Below are 14,740 nucleotides of genomic sequence, written 5' to 3' on the forward strand. Positions count from 1 at the left end.
TTAAGTGACAATTAACGAAAGAGGGGCATGCTCTCTCGTGCCTAGCGCTCAACTTGAACTTGTAAAAGAGTGAATATTTGATGACAAATCGGTTTAATTATCGAGCTATTAACTAAAGACGTTCATCCATGGAAAAGAGTCATAGAGAGAGCGACGAAGTTGTACCGTTGTTCGCGAGTACGGTCACAGAACATACATAGAATGTGATCAATACAGCCATTATTGAGATATAATAATCGAGAACTTGGAAAACTCACCGCGGTTCGCGTAAAGATACATGATAGTATTTCACGCTATAAACGTTACGCGTTTTCTTAGTGTCGAGACACTATTGTGTCTCCGGATATTTTGTTACAAAATGTGTAGTATAATTTCCTATTCTTAGCATAATTCAAAATCAAGACATGAATGTAATAGAAGACTGATCCCGCGGCGCGCGCGTGTGTGTGCGTATGTATGTCAGTAGAGATAAGAATCCTACGATTCATCATTTTTGTAATATTTAATGACTCCAAATCCTTTAGTGAGTGAGTGAGTGAGTGAGTGAGTGAGCACTACGCATGTTTGTGTGTGCGTGCATATAAGTGTTCCGTCATTATACGCATACACACGCATGCAAGCATGCACGCACGCGCGCAAGCAATCCCCTACCACGTCCGTAAACGTTAATCCTGGATTACTAAGGATAGAGAATTACACTACACATTCGTAAGAAAGTATGTTTTATACACGAGTACATATCTTGGACATTATATTTGGTAATATGTAATTATATGTGGGATATGATTTATATTTATTACAATAATTATAGGTGGAATTATATAAGGCACATTATATGATCATATAAAAAATATAGAGGTCCAAGACAGTAAAATATATCGAAAGCTAAATTTTATTAAAAAATGTTTTAGATAAATGTTGTAGAGTTTAAAGAGATCTAACCACTCGCTTCATCAGTTTGATGGCGATGATCACTTTGACGTCATCAAGATCATAGCAAAGTCAACTCGCATTTTTTATATTATTGGGATTCGACTTTTTTCTCACTTTCTTATAGCCCTTGTTAAAATCTTTTTAAAGCACTATAATATTATCTACTTTAGGTCTATTCTTTCAAAGTTATTGAGTTATTTTATGGTAAGAGCTGTCAGTAACTGTAGGTGAATCAAACGTAAAAACTGTTCATTTTTTTTGTTCTAAAATTTATATGTTTTATTTAGCAAATTAAAAGCTGTAATATATGAGATTGATGCGAGGAGTGCTTTATTTTCAAGTCGTTGTTTTATTTTCTATCCATTTCATGAAACGAAGGTATACTATGTGGAGGCACAATGAGAAATTTCAAGCACCCCGAAGAGGTGTAAATCCGACCTCCACGCGGTACATCTTAGGTAATGCTAATGCCGGCGGTACTGAAACTTTGAAGTCTCAGGAAGATCTCAATTAAAAAGGATTTGTAATCATTATTTCGAAAATGCCTTGAGGTATACAAGAATGTGCAATAAAAGATAGGGCTTTCTCATTAAAAAAATTCAAGTCAACCTTGCAACGTCGCCCAAGCTCAATCGCATATGCCCATGTAATGCATCCTCAACAACTTTTATCTCTAAAACATTTTTCAAAATAACTATTTCCCTCGTGTATAAATGGGATGTACGAATGATTTCCAATATATCTTTAAAAAGATATTGTATATCCTTTTTTTCTATATTTTTCTCTCACTATGGCGTCATATGAAAGAAAATACCATGATAAAATTATTTATCAAATTTATTTTGTTATCAATAGCTCATATTTCATTACTTTATGAGTTTTAACATGTATAACATCATTACGTAATAAAAAATTACTAATTACGAGTAATGAAAAGACGTTTAATATAAAAAATTAAATCATCTGTTGTGATAAAGATAAGAAAGAGAGATTAGAAAAAGAAAGTATCAAAACATACTGGATAATTTCTTTTTTAATTACGTATAGATTTTAGGAGAATGGTTATTATCAGCATTAGAATATTAAAAGTAATCTAACAAGAAATACCAGGTGACAGTGTTGATTTTGATGCGCTTTTTACAAGTTGTTCTTGAGAAAAAAAAAAACGATGTGTCTAGCCATTTCAGCCATTGGCTCATAGTTTCGAAGATCGATTTTTTTAAATTATTGTAATAATTTGAAAAACGTAAAATATAGAAAAGTATCAATATCTTTATAAATTCTATTTTATTTCATCGAATGTTAAGGATAAAATTACATCTGGATGGATTATTCTGAATCTCGAATGATGATTTTGAATGCAACAAGTAGACCGCGCGCCAGTCGAAATGTTGCTCACTTCAGTAAGCATTTGACTCGCGCGCGCAACAATTCTCCGAACTGAAGAATATTTCAATAAAATTTACCAGCATGGAAAACGATAGAAATGTTCATGAAAAATATTAACATGATTCTAATATTTCATTACCAATTTATTACACTGATAATTGACACTTAATGAATTATTACCCAAAATAATTGCCTATTTGATATTACTTTATTTGAAATGCATTATATAAATTACTAATTAATTTTGATGTAATGTATTCGCTAATTACGTATTCTAGTAAATTAATATTTATAATTGATATTTGTACAGTGTCAATCATCCACCTAGATGTAATTTTATCCTTAACATTCGGTGAAATAAAATGAAATTTATAAAGATATTGATATTTTCTTACACAGTATTGATGCTCTTATTAAGATCTTGAATACTCATTTCAGCCATATTGAATCGTAACATCACAAGCGAGAAATGACACGTTGATTTTCCTTATATGTTATTTGTAAATAAGTACAATTTGGTTAAAACGAAATAAGATTGCTGTAATATCCTTGTATGGGCCGAGACTATCCTTATCTTCCTGAACTCTGACAACCCATAAATAAATAATCAAAAAAATATTCGTGAAATGAAAAGAGGCTGTGCATGTGTATTGAGTAAACATTAATAAATTTACTTTATGTGTCTTTTATGACTAGAACCCGAATTATTCATCGATGAACATACCGATTCAAGTTGACTATAGCATGTTCCTTAAGATTCTCCCCATTGCCATTCGCCCGAAGCAAACAGCGCCATAGCAGTAGAGGATGAGATGTAATAAGAGAACTAGTTAGCAGTTAATGCAGAACTTTAATCCGGGCTCTATTTATACTCTATTATACTCCATCATTAGACTATCAAAAGAAGATAATCTCGGCTTATTTTTACAAGTGTTTTAAAGCAATTTTATTATTCTGTTTTATTCAATTTGTCTTTATTTACAAGTGCAAGAAAAATCATATCGCACTTCTAACGTCACAATTCAATATGACTGACATGAGTATTCAGGAGCCTTAAATTGCTTATCAATTTAATTTGTAACATTACTACTGATTTTGTGAGAATTGCATTTCAATGAAAATAAATTCAGCGCATAGTTTGAAAGAATGAATATGTAGTACATAAATTCACACAGAATTATTACAACACTAAAGATAAAGCTTGATTGTTTAGAGTCTTTATTTCCAATTCGTTATGTAGTCACATTCTTATAAATATATTGTATAATTTGTTTAATAATATTGTTTTTTTATACTATATACGTGTATGCTATATTCTGTATCATCTAATTAATTGAATTCTTAAATTTGCATAGATTTTTTTACAATTATATTAAATACTTTTTAATTATAACTTCAATGAACCAGTTAGCCGTAAATTGCAGGTGATCACCAGGTAGCGAAATAAAATAGATTTTACCGGCGTTTTCCATTGCACGTAATCCGAGCCAGTCCTAGAAAAATTATGAATCGATAATATGCATTGAGTGGGACTTGGTTAGGTGGCGCGAGAGTGGATGCATGCGAATGTAGTAGTGAATTAAATTGCGTACTGAAATATAATTAGAGGCGAAAAATAGGATATAAGATGCGGATAAGTAGAATACAGTGACACAAATAAAGGCGATAAGAATTTCGTAATGATAGAACTGTTCTACGAGATAAGGAGAAGGAAGGTAGGTGAGATTATGGCGTCGAAAGACATGAACGGCTCGTCAGGAAAAGGAGGGGGGGAGGAAGGCAGTGGATAGCAATAAGAGAAAGTTGACGATAGAGGGAAGGGGCACAGACGACAGAAAAAAGGTAACATTTAGGTTAAACATTAAATGAAGAAACAGAGAAAGGAACGGAGAGGAGAGGAGCGAGAGGAGAAGTAGAGGATAGTATCAGAAAAGAGGTTAAATTAATGAGAGACGAAAGAATGGCTTTTATAGAAAATATAAGGGAGGAAAGAAAAATAAGCATGGAAAATCTAAAGGTCAAGGAAAGATTTGGGAGGAGAGGATTAGAGGAATAGAAGAGAAAATAAGATAAAGAAGTGGATAGAGAGGGCGGAGAAAAGACTTAGAGAAAGATGGGAGGAATATAATAAAGAGATAAAAGAGATAAAAGATAAGTTAGATGAAATGGAGAGGAGAATAGGACATGGTTATACATCAGGAGGGAGAGAGAGAAGTGTGTATAATAAGAGAGGAAATAATAATAAGGGAGAAAATAATAATAAGGGAGGAGCTCTACAATAGGACTGCGAGTGCATGTAGCGGAAGGTGGTCAGAAGGAAGCATGGATTAAGTGGAAGAGAGATAGGAGCAATACGAAAATTGGTAGCGAATAAAGAACGAGAGGAAAGAAAATGCAATATTGCTATTAAGAGGATTAATTGGGAAGGAGATAAAGATATAGAAAAAGGCAAGGAATGGGCTCAGAAACTATTAAAGGAGAAAATAGGGATAGATGTAGAAATAATCAGCCGGAGAATGAGCGTGTGATTAGTAAAATGGTATGAGGAAATGAAGAGGAAGATGATGAGAAACAAAAATAAATTAAGCGGAGGGAAAATCTTTTTCGAAAATGATTTAAGTTTTGAGGAAAGGAAAACGCAGTCTCGGATAAATAAGTAGGTAAAAGCATAGGAAAACAAGGGATATGGGAGGATGAAAATAAGGGGGATTTGGAAAAGTTGGGCAGAAAGAAAGGGGAGGAAGAGAAAAAAGAAAAGGAAAATAACAATAGGAAATATAGAGGATAGAAAGAGAAAAGAAAGAGATAAGTGGGAAGCAGTAGGAGAGGAACAAAATTTATATTGAGTCAAAAAGGAAGTGGAAAATTTAGGGGAAGGTGGAAGGAGAAGAGTTAAGGGAGATACATGAAAAAAAGGGAATTCGAAGCAAATAAAAGGGGAGGAAATATTATGTTTTGGAACATTGCGGGTGTAAGGAATAAGGATAAAGATTTTTGAAACTACGTAGATAAATTACGTAAATTTGATTTCGTAAGTCTATGTGAAACATGGCTGGAAGAAAATGAGTGAAAAAAAGTTGAGGGGAGGTTACCTGATTCACATAAATGAGAATGTATATATGCACATAGAGAAAAGAAAAGAAAGGGCTTAGAAAGAGATAGGAGGTTTTATAGTAGGCATAAAGAAAAACTGAGGCAGAGGAATCGAATCTGATATATAAAAATAAGGAAGGAATATGGTAATGTCGATTATAGATATAGGGGAGAAGAAGGTTGTAATAATATCGGTATATAATAGGGGGAGCTGGAAAAATTTAGAAGAAAAGTTAGAAAGAATTATAGGGGAAAATGAGGAAATAGTAATAAAGAATTTTAATATAAGAATTAAATAGTATTGAATAGGAAGAAGAAATAAAAAGGAGAAGACAAAGATAGGAAACGGAGGCAGAGAGTAGATTGGGCATAGAGAAAAGTATGCTACATTTTAAACAGATTGATGAAAGGAGATTGGGATGGAGAATATACTTATGTAGGGATAATACGGTTATTGATTATGTAATGATAAATGAAGGTATAAGAAAAAAACGTTAGGAAATTTACGATAAAAGATAGGGTGGACTCGGATCACATGCCGTTGTTGCTTTGCATGGAAGGAGAAGAGAAGAGCAAGAAGACAAAGGAAGAGAAAAAAAGCAAAAAGTAAAGGAGATAAATGCATGAAATGAATAGATCATAATAGAATATCAAGAAAAAACAGAAATCTTAGCTGGCGAAGCAGATCGAAAAGGAATAACAATAGAGGAAAAATGGCAGAGAATCAAGAAAATTGTGCACGAAGCGATGAACAAGAGGAAGAAAAAAACTAAAACATTCGAACTTCTAGATACAAGGATTGATGAGATAGAAGTTGTATCAAGAAGAAGAGAAATACAGAGAATATAAGAGAATACATAGGAGATGGAGACTAAGAAAAATACGTAGGAGAGAATATATGGAAGAAAGTAGGAAATTTAAGGAACTGAAGGAGAAGAAGAAACAGAATTGAAAGATTTGAAGAAGGAGGTGAATGTACAGAAATTTATAAACAAAAAAAGAGACAAAGAAAAAGAAATAGGATATGGAAAGATAATAATTGAAATAAAGAAATAGAAGCAACATTTTATGAATTTTCTGCGGAGGAAAAGGAAGACATGAAGGCAAGAAATGGAGAAGAAGAGATGGAGGAGTTGAAAGAGAAAGAAAAAATGAAGAACAAAAAAGCCTTGGTTATAGATGGAATCCCGATGGAAGCATGGAAAGTATGCAGAACGTATGCAGAAGATACGTTATGGAAATACATGATAGAACTATTGGGACAAGGAGAGATACCTGAAGATTGGAAGCAAAATATTATTGTGCCATATTATATAAGAAAGCAGACACAGAATTGGTAGGAAATTATAGAGGGATATCGTTATTGTGTATAACGTACAAATGCAGGATACAGAAAAGGCAGGTCGATCATAACATATTGGGAGTACAAATAAGTTTCCGCCGTGTTTTATCAAAAATTAAGCATTTATTGTGAAAGAACGATACATAATGTTTTATTCAAAGTAATGGCCATCGCTAGCCACTACTTTTTCCCATCTTTCTGGTAGCATGTGGATACCGCGCTGGAAAAACGCTTCATCTTTTGAGGCTATCCAATCATCGATACAATTTTTGGTATCTTCATATGATGTGAAGTGCTACTCAGACCATGCGTCATCGATCGAACAAGTGGAAGGAGCAATGTCTGGAGAATACGACGGGTGGGGTAGAACTTCCCATTTGAGTGTTTCTAAGTAGATTTTGACCGGCGCCGCAACATATGGTCGAGCATTGTCATGCAGGAGAATAATTTTGTCATGCCTGGAGTAATAGTTTTTCCTTGAGTGCTCGACTCAATCTCATCAATTGTGTTCGGTAGAGAGCTCCAGTAATGGTCTCGTTCGGTTTGAGCAACTCATAATACATGACACCAAGCTGATCCCACCAAATACACAACATGAGTTTTTTTCCATGAATATTCGGCTTGGCTGTCGATGTTGAAGCATGGCCAGGTGGTCCCCATGATTTCCTCTTTTTTGGATTATTGTAGTGAATCCATTTTTCATCATCAGTGACTATACGATGCAAAAAACCTTTTCGTTTATGCCTGGCAAGCAGCATTTCACATGTGAAAATTTCGGCATTCAACGTTTCTCGGCTTCAGTTCATATGGAACCCAATTCCCTTGCTTTTGAATAATTCCTAATGATTTCAAACGATATGAAATTGTTTGTTGAGTCACTCCTAATGTAAGTGCAAGTTCTTTTTGCGTTTGGCGCGAATCTTCATCCAATAATGCTTCCAATTCTGCGTCTTCGTACACTTCCGCTACGTTCTTTGTCTTCGACGTCAAATTCACCGTTCTTAAACTTAAACCACTCACGACAACTTCTCTCACTTAAGGCAGCATCTACAAGCACCATATGCTTCTACAAGCAATCTATGAGCCTCAGCTGCAGATTTCTTCAAATTAAAGAAGTAAATCAAAAGGTATCGTAAATGACGCTTATTCGGCTCAAAACTCGACATTTTCGTACAAAAAAAAATATATGATGCTGATACAAAATCGCTAATATTTCAAGGTTATGATGTTGCCGGATGTCCAATCTTATGATATGTCGTTTTATATCAAACAATTTTAACTATAGTTTATTAGTGGCGCCGTCTTTTGCAAACGGCGGAAACTTATTTGTACTCCCAATATTTATACTGAATCATCTGATCAAAAGAGCAAGCAGACAGAAAGTAGGGAGAAGAAAGTATATACTCTTTTTGCGGATTTGAAGGCAGCTTTCGACAGAGATAGAGAGAGAGAGAGAGATGTACTTCGGGAATTATATAATTATTAATTATTAATTAATTATATAATTAATAATTATATAATTATTAAATATAATACTAAGAAGATTTGGAACAAGGAGCAACTGGGGAGATTGGAGTATAGTGTTACGCCCGTAACTCCGTCGCATATCGCGCTGTATTGACATCCGTGGTGTCAAGTTGCCCAGACGACGCATCGTTGTTGATGCATCTGCGACAGGCAGATCTACGGAGAGCAGTCATTCGTCCGGACGTGCTGAGATATTTCAAATAATATTATATGGAGTTCCTTGTTTCCTCGTGCTGTGCTCACTTATTAATAAAAGGGATTCTTTGATATGAGGACAGAACATGATAAAGTCAGAACAAGCAGAGGTTTAACAGAGAAGTTCCAGACAAGAAGAGGAGTTAGGCAGAGCTGAATCCTGAGTCCATTCTTGTTTAATTCCTTTTTAATTATAAAATATATTGCAGACCTTGACATAGAGTTAAAAAATAGAAATATAGGAGGAATTGCGGTAGGTAGTATAAGGATATGGAACTTAGCGTATGCGGATGATATAGTGCCGTTAGCAAAAAATAAAGGGTTGCGCTGATAGACATGATGGATATACTAAGGAGATTTTTAAGAAATAGGAAACTAGAACTGTGTGCTGAAAATCAAAGATAGTAATATTTAATAAGCATGGGAAAAAAAAGAAGGAAGCATGAGAAGATAAAGAGATTGAGGAGGTACAATGTACTTTACTTTTAATAGAAAAGGTGATTATGAAGATCATATTAGAATTGAACAGGAAAGGAAGGGCGGCAGCCAAAAAGATATGAGGTTTAGGAGAAAGACTATGCAGAAACGATTTTATAAGGAGGATACTAATTTTAAATACCTAATATAAAGTGTTATGGAGTATGGAGCGGAGATCTGGGGATGGGAAGAAAGAGGAAGTCTGGAGAAGATTATGTTAGATTATGTGAGATGGATATTCAATATAGAGTTTTGCACTCCGAGATATATGATAATGAGGGAATTAGCTATGGACAAATTAAGGATAGGTTGAGGAATAACAGCCATGAGATACGAGAGGAGATTAAAGAAAAGAAGAGAGGACGACTTACTTCGTGTTGTTGTGCTCGGTGTTGAAAAGAAAAAGAAAAGGATAAGTGAAAGGGTATATATGGTAAAAAAAGAGAAAGGTTTTACAATAGGAATGGGGAATAAATGCGAGGGAATTAGGGGACAATGGAGATAAAGGGAGTTAGAGGAGGAAATAATTATGAGGGATGGGCAAAGACAGTGGGAAGATAGTAGGATGAGGACTGCGAGATACAATGAGTGAAAGGTACAAAGAGTGATACGAGGAATAGATGTCCCAATTATTTAAGGAAGGAAAACATATGTAGGGTGCAAGTGGGCGAAGGCGTGCGAGATTTAGTTAGGCTTAGATGCGGGAATATAGAACAAGAAAATAAATATTGGCTAGATAAGGAATATAGGGAATGCATGTATTATTATATAGGAATTGCGAAATAGGAATAGACTGTATGGAACATGACACTATGTGGAGGAATGTCCAAAGATATGTAATTGGTTTAGGGAGCTAGAAAAGGATAAGGAGAAAATATGGAAGAAACTTTGGAGCGAAGAATTAGATTCAGTTAAATGTAGTGAGATAAAGAACGTGGAGTACTATATTCAGACAGGAGAACAAGTTTGCATCTAGAAGTGCGTGAGATATGATTAGAAATACTGTGATATAATATTAGGAATATATATTGTACTGCGACATATCTATGTATAAGTGTAGCTATAAGTTACTATTGTATTGTAGTGTATTGTATAGTATGCAATGTCAGGCTATGATATGTAATATGCTGTAATAAATATTATATAAGATAGAAGAACATATATTGTGACATTCAAAGAAATGTATGTGTGAAAATAAAAATATTAAGAAAATCTTTGTTTTTAGAATTAGATACGAGCAGTATAGAAAGATGAGTATGGATAAGGAATTTATACTAAGTCCCCTTCTTAGTTATGTAAATGCTGAAGTGTAATAAATTCTATTCTATTCTATGTGCATTGAGTGACTATGTTTTGAAATCAATCACGCGAATGCATACCTGTTGATACAGCTCACTTTGCTGCAACTTCTGCACCTCTTCCACTTGACCAGGTTTGTAAAATCCAAACCATTCTGTCTCTACTGGTTCGACCATTGTATCATTCTCGAATTTAACGAGAACTAAAGCTCGAAGTTTTTGAAGATTGTTTTTATATTCCTGTTACAATACAATACATATAAATAATAAAAATATTAATTCTTTAATAATATAATTTTTATTTTACTATTTTTCTGCTTCAAAATTTAATATCGTTCTATGATATATATCACATGCAATATCTGAACATAAAGTTACATCAGTATTTTTTATTCATAATATAAGATGTATCGTATATTATATATTGATTGAAATTAGAAAATATATTTTTATATTATAATTAAAAATTCTAATGTATATGATACTTACTATATTATTAATATTTTCATTATTGATTTCGGCGAGGAAAAGATTTTTCTTTTGATATTCATCTTCTTGCAAAGGATCATGCCAATAAGAAGCTTGTATCAGCGAATTTTGTACATACCTAAGAAAAAGTTTAAAATAATACACAAAGAGTTTCCATTAATACTGCTTAATGACTTCAAAAACCATGAGAGCAAATACCACAAGTATGCACCGAGATGAAGCATGCGACGCATGTAATTGCAGAATCGAGATGAGTCTGAGCACTTTGGTAAGCCGAAAACACCTTGATGCTGACCGCCTAAAGATACTAAATTCAGCATTGGTGGATTAGGACATCTTTGAGCTACTGCTCTTCTAAAATAGAGAACGATATTGCAAATTACAATACAAATTACAATACAAAAAATTGATATGGATAAATAATTAAATAATTAATAAAAAAAGCAATTTACAAAAATTGAGCCCCTTGAGAGAAACCAATGGCATTATATCCATTTTGAAGTTTTGTATTTTGCGACATTTGCTCACATACATGCTTTATTTGCTCATTAATATTTCCAAAATAGCCGTTCTCAACATCCTATAAGAAAAGATGTTATGTCTTAATTCTGCACTAAAACAACTACGAAATGAAATAATAGCATAAAATTACAACGCAAATAACACAAGCCGACAAAATTTAGGGGGAGGTCTTGTTGCTTTGAACTTTGAAAGATGTTTCTGTAGGATTTTGATGCGCTGAAAACGACTGTGTTGTCCATTTTTTTTTCATTATCCTTCATTTGTTAAATACTCGCAGAAACAATTTTGCCCAGAAATAGTTTTTTTATTAATTTTGTCCAGTTAAATAAAAAATGATATCGAGGTCTGTTTTATGGCATTTAACTCAGCAATATTCCAGCAATATTAAAAATATTTTTTCGATGCTTATAAAAATGTTTTATGCAAACCGCAAAAAAACTGAAAAAATTGACAAATTTTGAAATATAAAACCAAATAATTCGAAAGAAAAAAATTGTAAAAAATATCTGACAATTTATATTTACAGCTGTATGTTTCTAGTTTAAATCTTTTTTGAAAAACTAATTTCCGATTACTTGTTCAGAAGTTATTGAATTTAAAGTGTCAAAACAGCCCGCGCGTCATCTATAATGCGCGATATTCTCTTGAATCTGACGCATAGGCAATACAGGAGCATGTTGTGTAGTCTTTTTTGGTTAGATTTGAAATCAGCGACAAGTGATCGGAAATTAGTTTTTCAAAAAAAAGATTTAAACTAGAAACATACAGCTATAAATATAAATTGTCAGATATTTTTTACAATTTTTTTCTTTCGAATTACAATATTTGGTTTTATATTTAAAAATTTGTCAATTTTTTTCGGTTTTTACGATTTTTCTAAAGTTTTTTGTTTGCGGTTTGCATAAAGGATTTTTATAAGCAAAAAATATGTTTAGTATTGTCGGAATATTTCTAAGTTAAATACCGCAAAACAGATTTCGATATCATTTTTTTGTTTAGCCAGAAAAAACTATTTTTGCGATTATTAAAAAAATGGAGGATAATGGAAAAAACTGACAATGTAATTTTCCAGTAATCGCTTTCAGCGCATCAAAATCCTACAGAAATCTTTCAAAGTTCAAAGCACAAGATTCCCTCTTCCTAAATTTTATCGGCCTGTGTAATATATAATTATCAGATAGCAGCATCAGTGTTGTGCAGTACCTAGGTATAAGTACGTAGATATTTACTATGTTTATATGGCTCGATTTTTGTTGTAAGTTATAACATTGATGTTATAAAACTAGCCAATCATAACTATTCTTCTGAAAAATGGAATGATTGTGATTGACCAGTTATAACATTGATATACAATACAAAATCTAGTGAAAATCGATTAAAAACGAGCGAATAAATTAAAATGTTATATTAATTAAAGATTAATATTTAATGAACATTAGAATTAAATGAAACTAATTTCAACTTTACATAATTATAGTCGCATAAAATTACCATTTAAAATATTGCCAATTTAATTAAAAACAATATAAATGGAAAAGAAGTTATAATTACATCCAGCTATGATGCAGTCAATAATATTTCGCAAAAATTCTATGATAAAGAATATGTAAAGTTGAAACTAGTTGAACTAAAGTTGAACTAGTTTCACTTAATCTTAATGTACATTAATCTTTAATCAATATAACATCTTAATTTATTCGTTCGTTTTTGGTCGATTTTCACTAGATTTCGTATTGTACTTCAATAATAAGCAAATTATTATTATTTATTATTGTTATAACTTCATGTAACTTATGAATACCGACCTGCTTTGCGTCGTGAAATTGAATCTTTCCTTGTTTAACACACTTTATGTTTCTCTTTTTATAGAAAAAGAAATATAAAGTATATTTTTCTTTCTAAGTAGATCAGTATTCATAGTCGATTCTTACATTTAAGACTTAAGATGTCATAAGTCCGAGGACTGTATTAGCATCTTAAGACATTATTTAAGACAGTTTTAAAATAAAAACAGACTATGAATACCGCCCCATGTTTCACAGTTGATAGCCTTTGTCTCTACGCGACATTCATAGAAAAAAACGGCCAAAACTTAGAGAGACGCTTGCAAATTATTTATTCTTTCCACTATGAACTAATCGCAAAAACGTTAATCATCTAACCTGTTGGTATCTCTTTTCTGTTTATACGTGATAGTCTTATTTTGCGCATCAACTATGCGCACATGATATAAGAAGACAAAGTATAATATATCATTCCCGAGAATGCACAGTAGGGAAGTGAATTAAGGCTGAAATTTAATTGGCTATATGTCAGCATTGTTATACACAGAAAATACACAGAAAATACACAGAAAACAGAGGCCAAAATTTGATTGGTTATTTTCAGTATTGCTATCGACATGCGTATGCAATGGTACACCTTGTATTCTTACATCATGTACGCGCAATACTTTTACGTAAAGAAAAATGAGGAGTTAGCAGTCTAGTATAATAATGGAAGATTGCGGCTGAAGTACTTTTTTCTGGTACCTATGTCTATATCTGCAATGGATATTATTTCTTGTAAACTAATATCTATAGTTAGATACATTTTAGTTTTGGATGATACTTTCCTGCACTAAGACAACTTTGTAATTGCCATAAATTTGTATTACATTTCGAAATCATCCTATTTAAAAGATCAATCTCGAAATAGCACCGATATTTTTGAGCCAATTTATTACATCAGGTCGAAATACTACACATATTTTGTTATTTTGATTTCTATTTCGACTTTACTTGATTTAACATTGGCTGCGCAGATTCAGCAGAGAAAACTAATCAGTTAGCACTTAATGATTCTTCAAGATTTCTTCAACATTCATAATAGGTTTCTCTTCTAGATTCAGTAAAGAATTAAAGGCAAGAAGGCTCAGTCTTTATTTCAAATAAATTTCTTTAAAATATATATTTTAAATAAACAAAAAAATTAAAACATTATTTAATATTTATTATTTTAAATAACTTCTTTGATCCCTATTTTTTATTTAATATTTTAAATAAGTTATATCAATTTTTTATCGATTTTGTATTTCAAATAATTTTCTGGAACTTATTTATATTTTTTATTTTAATTTAAATTGTATCAGTTATGTTATCGATCCGTCAGTAAAAGTGACGATGAGTAATTATATAAATTATATTATATTTATGATGAAGTATAGCATATGTGGGTACAAACTATATCTACATATGATCCGTTTTCCATCTGTGGTTTGCGAAGGGTTAATATTAAATTTTAAATATTAATTATAGATTATAGTTAAAAAAAAACTGAAACGTTATACTTATAAATGTATATTCATATATTCAAATAAATAAAATCATTAAAAATAGAAAAATAAGCACGTGTGCATGCAATATAAGCCAGTAATAGTCAATATAAGTAAGTAAATCAATAAGTCAAGGCCAATAATCAGTAAATCAATCAATAA

The 14,740-nt window shown here is 32.2% G+C and overlaps 1 protein-coding gene across 2 annotated transcripts in view; it reads right to left on the reverse strand.

The window, feature by feature from the left end:
- LOC108686796 (palmitoyl-protein thioesterase 1) overlaps positions 1-14,740 on the reverse strand; it is a 43,919-nt gene that overhangs the window by 26,807 nt on the left and 2,372 nt on the right. The window contains exons 3-7 of one of the 2 annotated variants that reach the window (XM_018192262.1): positions 11,196-11,323; positions 10,942-11,097; positions 10,744-10,861; positions 10,336-10,494; positions 3,630-3,815 (exon numbers count right to left, since the gene is read on the reverse strand). In XM_018192262.1, coding sequence (XP_018047751.1) covers positions 3,690-3,815; positions 10,336-10,494; positions 10,744-10,861; positions 10,942-11,097; positions 11,196-11,323 — 687 coding nt within the window. In that variant the 3' untranslated portion in view covers positions 3,630-3,689. Of the gene's footprint in view, positions 1-3,629; positions 3,816-10,335; positions 10,495-10,743; positions 10,862-10,941; positions 11,098-11,195; positions 11,324-14,740 lie in introns of those variants that run through there. The other variant, XM_018192263.1, reaches the window with a different exon arrangement.

The sequence above is a fragment of the Atta colombica genome, unplaced genomic scaffold (assembly GCF_001594045.1).
Source record: "Atta colombica isolate Treedump-2 unplaced genomic scaffold, Acol1.0 scaffold19, whole genome shotgun sequence".
Taxonomy (NCBI): Eukaryota; Metazoa; Arthropoda; class Insecta; order Hymenoptera; family Formicidae; genus Atta; species Atta colombica.